We start from the raw sequence: 6,051 nt of genomic DNA, 5'->3' as shown, positions 1-6,051 counted from the left end.
TCGGTAGGTTTAAGCTCCCTTCCTCTTTGGCTTTATTTAGGATTGACTGGAAAAGGTCCGCTGCTAGCACAAATAGAAGTGGGGATAAAGGATCTCCCAGTCGACACCTGTTCTACAATGAAAGACTTTCCCTAGCACACCATTGAGGAGTACTAAAGATGTTCTAGTGCTGAGAATGTCCTTTATCCACCCAATCCATCTGTCCCCGAAGCACTTATGTTTTAAGATATCCAAAATGGCTTGATGCTCGAGGCTTTTTCGAAGTCCAGCTTGATGGTGATTAATTCTCTCTTGGACAGTTGATCAGAGAGGCATTTTTTGTAAAGTTTTGATTCCTTTTCTTCCTATAACAGGAAACTACAAGTAGTTACATCCTCCCAAACAACACACACATGATAGAATTGTACAGCAGTACGATGTATATATTTTTTATCTATGCTAATTTAACCGAAGTTTAACCGACAATTCTGACTCTGATGTGCGTCCTGTCCTGCACATGGTGTTGGGTACCCTTGTTTTTCGCCTTTTTTCCCCTTACATGCAGATTTAATCTTCTAGTGGGAATTGAACAGAAGCATCGCATGTCTCCCCTCTTCAAATGGAGACATTGCCCTACTTGTTCAAGGGCAACACGATCAGTGCAGACTCTTCCACAAAATTTTCCGAGTAATTCTCACAGCATGTGCATTAGGGTTTCTCTTTGGTCTACGACCATGTATACACAACCTTCCTTTTCCTTTTTTTTATATTTTCAATATAATATAAAAATCTCAGTAGGGCCTTCCCTGCCATTCCTGTTCGGTCAAAAGCAGGTGCTCTTACCACAATGACGCGTAGAACATATCAACATAAGAGCAGCAAACACAATTCCGTGCCCAACTGTAGAATTTCCAAGTCAAGATACTGGTACATGAGTTTACATCAAACACATCTTACTAGCGAGCTCACAAAGTCTCAACACGAGCAAAGCGGATGCTTGCTAATAGTTCAGCAACTGTGAGTTCAGAATTCATTATTCTGTTGGCTTGACCACAGCTTCAACCTCCATGATAGTGCTCTCAGCTTCTCCAATCTCAGCACCTTGTTCATTTGCCTCCTTCAGTTCAGCCTGCAATAAAACAATTGTTGCAATGGATGGACAAGGCCACACAATTTCTAGATAGGGAGATGGATATTTTTAGAGTACCAGTGTTGCTTTCAAGTCTGCCAGTGCAGTCTCAAGTCGCTTGTGGCAGTCTGGAACCATCATCCTCGACTCAGCTAAAACATTCTCCTGCAGAGGTGAAGTTCAAGTTTCAGTGACTTGTTAGTTATGAGATCAGACCATCAGACAATTTCAACAATGACCATTCACAGTCGCAGTCACATGTAGACGGGAAAAATCACTTTAGCGGCTTCGTGTGGCCTGACAAATGCAATGCATCTGAGAAGTGGGAATTCAGTCAATGCCAGATTTCAATTCTACGCCACAAAAAGATATACTAGGATGGAAATAGAATTATCTTGTCCCTTCCAAGAACAAGGGAGAAAAAGCAATGTGTTCAGTCAACAGTTAATTAATCCTCCTATCCTTGCAGCCTCAACAAGATCAGATGCTCATATACTTTGATCAACACATAATTTTTAGTTATATTTCATTCTAATTAAACGAAATATCTCCTCTCAGTGGAAAGAAACAAAATTTCTGACTCGTGAGCCTTGCCATTATTCCAGGACTAAACTGAACCAATTCGCACAGCAATAGGAAGTACTAGATCCTCATTAAAAGATCAGCGACAATGCAACTACTACAAGAACCATTTTGAACATATTAGATTACAACCAGCCACAAGTATGTTAAGTCTTCAATAACGCAACATAGTATGATCTCAGTGTCGCTATGACTAGGGCAGGGTCACAGGGGGAGGAGGTCAATAACTTGGTCGAGTAAAGGAAGAAAGCTTTGAGCATCAAAAGACCCGTCACCTGCTGCTTGAGATCGTAAGGATCGGCGCCCTTCTCCTTCATGTCGGCGGTCTTGGCCGCCTCCTTCTCCACCTCCTTCTCGTACGAGCGCAGCTCCTTGACGATCCTCTTGCACGTCGACGTCTTGATCTTCAAGTTCCTCAGGGTGGCCATCCTAGAATGCAAGAAAGCGAAAGCGCATCAGGCACTTGAAGCATCGCAATGGTGGAGCACACTCTAAATTTTAGGTAGGGCAAACATGTGAGACAAAACTCGTAGTAAAAAAGATCATGTACACATGCCACACATTCTCATTGAAATCACACAAATAAGAGTACAAACGATTAATAAATTATGTTCAAATATTGAAGATGGTACCTCCAATAAAAAGGTAGCAAAGTCTTTAATGCCATAAAAATTCATTAATTCAACACAAACCAGGATGCAAGAGCTAAACGAACCAAACCTTTCGATTTGAAAGACAAATCAGTTAAATCCTATTTCCCTGTTGCTAAAACAAAACATCACATGACAAAAATGTGAAGGAAAAAAAGGCATGCCCGCCAATCCGCCATGATGCGCAGCTTCGACACGGAAATAAATCAAGGACTTTACTAACGCCTGCGGATTCAAGATTTGGGGCGACGGCATCCACAGTCCAGGTTCAATGCACTGGACTGCCCCTGCCACAGCCGGCAATGGCGCCGCCGGCCGCGCCACTCACAAGCCGCCCTCCACCCCGCGATTCGCTAACTGAGGAAGCCGCTCGCCCCCGCCGTCGGCCCTTCCCGCCGGTTGTCATCCACCGCCTATGGCACCTCACCTCGCCACCCTCAATCCGCCACCGCCACCGTGCCTACTGCCGCCGCCAGACACTCTAAGCCCACCGGCCATGGAGCCCTCCCCCGACGACCCCAAACCGGAAACCCTAACCCAGCCACCACCATGCCTCAATCCGAGAGAGGAATGAGGAGCAGGATGAGGACCCACCTTGTCGCCGGCCGGCTATGACCACCACCACAGTTGGACAAGGATTTCAAAGTTGGGTATTCCCAAACAAAAGGAAAAAAAATGAAAATCACAGCAGTGTAGTATAAATAAAAAGGTAAATTGTTCAAATTAAAGATTGTCCATACTTCTACCAATAAAGAGAGGTTACAAAATATTGGAAGAAATTTACAATTATTGTTTTAGGTCTCATGATGGAATTACATTTATCTAATTCTACATTGTGATAACTAGGCATATATATCATGTTTTGAGCTGCTTCTCTAGGGTCAGAACTTGAGATTCCCATGTCGAACCTTGATAAGAATTTCAGGTTTGCCGGTAGTATCCACATCTCATGCTATTCAGAGCGTGAAGTACATCTTTCAGACTTCATGATGTTGCGCATTTCAGCAGAGCTGTAAGTTTATCGTCGAAGGATTGTTGCTATTTTGAATTAATCACACCAATCAACAGAAGAAGATGCAAACGTTTCAAGTTCTGAGGAAGCGAGGATAATGAAATGGAAACGCTCCATCTTGTTCATCTCTGAAACCCAAACAGATTATACGGAGACTGCAACAAAAGCTTACACTGACACTACACCGTTCTGTTCGATTCGAGTATATTGCAACCTACAACCTGAAAATAGCAATTCCACCCACCATTTCAGTGATCGAAGTGCAAGAACCATGTCAACTCACATCCCGCGTTTACATTCCTTCCGCAAAGAGCAAAGGGCAAAGGCCAAAGGAGGTACCTCGCGGGGGGCGCCGGGCTGGGCGGCGGACGGCCGGGACGGGGCGCCTGGCGGAGTGGCGGGGCGGTGCCGCGGCGGACGGTGCGCCGGCGCCGGCGCCGAGAGGACGCGCGGCCTGGGTGGAGGGGTCTGGCGGCGCGGCGGCCGGGATCTCGCCCAACGGGCCGCGGGGGCGGGGCCACGGGGGGCGCCGGGCGGGGCGGCGGACGGCGCGCCGGCGCCGCGAGCGGCCGCGCGTGCGGGGCTGCGGGCAGCCTGGCGGCGGTCGATCTGGAGCCAGGGGTGACCGGCTGGGATTGAGGTGTGGCCTGTGGGCTACTTTGCGTTGGATGCGAATTGTAGCCTAAAAGCATATGAGAATATCAATTTTAACACATTAACTATATTATACATGTATATACCTCTAAAAACTACTAAAAAATTTTAAAAAATGTTGGGTATGCCTGGGAATAACCAGGCACAACTGTGGATCCGCTCCTGCACGAATCGTTGGAGAGAAGAGAGAGCTGGTGAGAGCACGGACGGAGAAGTCGGGCTGATTAGTTTTGCTTATAGTAAACCGGCCATTCGGTTTAGTACCAGGATGCTGCTTCACATGCATGCTGCGTGGGGTTCCCTAAAGGCTATTGGTTGGGTTCGTTTGTTATTCACAAATCGAAAGCGAGAGTTGATGTTTGATGCTGTGATGGTTTCACCCGTGATCAGGGGGTGGTTGGTCACTTGGGTGTACTTTAAATCCAACAACAAATCTTCCATGGTGCCTGAATTTGTTCAGTCTGTGTTGTGTGTTAGTATAAATCCATTTTTACAGCTTTGTACCAACTGAACTTTGCTGCTAATTGTCCATCTCAGTAGCGTATGAAGTTTATGCCAGCAAGAGTATGGCATTGAGTTGATACCATTTTATAGCTTCTGGACATTACTTTAGTAGCTACCAAATTGTAAATGTCTATAGCTTCATGCAGAGATAGCAGATCGAGTCAGTTCAGAATGGCTGCCTGCTATCACCTTTTTACGTTCATGTAGGTTTTCAGCCAAGAACATGTACTGAGCTACCAATAAGCATAGGTTACTGCAGATCTATGTGTAACACCCCAGGTGTTAATTTTAGGGTTAAAGAACTTCATTAAGCATAATGAGCATCATCGTATTGCATCAGTTTCAAATACATGTTAAGAAAATGGAGCTTTCTAATTTTCGTTTGGTTGTTCTCTGACTACTAGTGTCAGTTGCTCTGTTGGTTTTCAAACTTACAAGCCCGCATGTCATCCTCTTTTATCCTCTCTGCCTTTCCTCAGATCCCTCTGTTCGGACTGCTGGGCACTTGGCCGACCCACTACGCCAGCGCCTGCCGCCCATGCGCACGTCATCCCACCCCCACGCTAAAGTCAACTTTCGAGTGCCTTAGCCCCGCATGCCGTCCCGCCTCATCCCATCACTGCCCACTCTATCGCCCACGCCTCTACGCGCACTGTAGCACTGACCACACCATTGCACGTGCCTAACCGCACCACGAACTACCAGGGCGAGTCTGGTAACCCCGCCTCCTATATATAATCTCAACTCAAGCAGGCCTCACTCTCTCGTTTCCTCTCACTTCCCTTCCACGACCAAGAACAAAAATAGAGCAAGCAGAGCAAGCTCTTCCTCTTACTAGCCACAAGCTCTGCTCCACCGTTCCTACTCACCACTGCCTCCACCCTGCCAACACTCTTAGCTAGCCTCTCTACCTCACTTGCCGCCGCCAGAAATCCTGGAGCCGGAAAGTGAAGTTTCATTACCATCCGCGCTATCACCCGCCACCACCCACTTCACCGTCGACGCCCACCTTTCCAACCTCCTCTTCTACGACCTGAAGGCAGAACCGATCGTGGTGAGCCTCTAGCCATTGTGTGTCGCGTTTTCTTGGGTTTCAGGTAGTTTCCACGCCCAAAGCCAAGCTCGCCACCGGAGAGCCACCGCTGTCCATGGCGATAGGCTTAAGGCTTGTTTTTCCGGGGCAGTAAGAAGTCAGGGAGTAGTGCCTGAGTGAAGATTTGTGTTAAAGAGGTAGGCCGGGCAGTTGAGAGCCCCATCACGACGGTGCCAGTGTGCCAGCTTCACCGGCCGCTGTGTTCTGAGTAGTTTTGGAACCACAAGTAGTCGGAGGAGTGTGTTCTGAGTAGTTCTGTAGCCACTAGTAGTCGGTGTGTTGTGTGCCGAGTTGTTCTGAAGGCCGTGAGTAGTCAGGAGGTACGACGAGAAGCAGAGTAGGTGGCTAGGGTAGTCATCCGAGTAGTCGAAGGTCCCTCCACCGAGTGGTGCAGGGGTAATAAGTAGTCGGTTGGGTAGCGTTGTGTCTTGGTGTTTTTTCGTTGGGG

At 47.4% G+C, this 6,051-nt stretch overlaps 1 protein-coding gene across 2 annotated transcripts; it reads right to left on the bottom strand.

The window, feature by feature from the left end:
- Positions 1–849: 849 nt before the first annotated feature.
- Positions 850–3,990, bottom strand: LOC140220021 (tubulin-folding cofactor A-like). 2 transcript variants are annotated; one of them, XM_072295765.1, is made up of 5 exons: positions 3,692–3,987; positions 3,525–3,573; positions 1,966–2,119; positions 1,187–1,273; positions 850–1,108 (listed from the first exon to the last, which is right to left on the bottom strand). In XM_072295765.1, the coding sequence occupies exons 3-5, from the start codon at positions 2,116–2,118 to the stop codon at positions 1,013–1,015; spliced, it is 336 nt and encodes a 111-aa protein (XP_072151866.1). In that variant the 5' UTR covers position 2,119; positions 3,525–3,573; positions 3,692–3,987; the 3' UTR covers positions 850–1,012. The 2 variants fall into 2 exon arrangements, with proteins under 2 accessions (XP_072151866.1, XP_072151865.1); XM_072295764.1 differs by lacking the exon at positions 3,525–3,573 and having other exon boundaries at positions 3,692–3,990.
- Between the last annotated feature and the right edge of the window lie 2,061 nt (positions 3,991–6,051).

This window comes from Setaria viridis, chromosome 8 (assembly GCF_005286985.2).
Source record: "Setaria viridis chromosome 8, Setaria_viridis_v4.0, whole genome shotgun sequence".
In the NCBI taxonomy this organism is placed as follows: domain Eukaryota; kingdom Viridiplantae; phylum Streptophyta; class Magnoliopsida; order Poales; family Poaceae; genus Setaria; species Setaria viridis.
Note: the sequence above shows the minus strand (reverse complement) of the source record. Positions and strands in the feature narration are given on the sequence as shown.

Bases quoted from the DNA above. Each gene is read 5' to 3' on its own strand.
- LOC140220021 (XM_072295764.1), bottom strand. From the start codon at position 2,118: ATGGCCACCCTGAGGAACTTGAAGATCAAGACGTCGACGTGCAAGAGG. The intron at 1,274-1,965 runs GTGACGGGTCTT...TCACCTCTGCAG, and splicing joins CTTACGATCTCAAGCAGCAG to GAGAATGTTTTAGCTGAGTC. The intron at 1,109-1,186 runs GTACTCTAAAAA...GTTTTATTGCAG, and splicing joins CAGACTTGAAAGCAACACTG to GCTGAACTGAAGGAGGCAAA.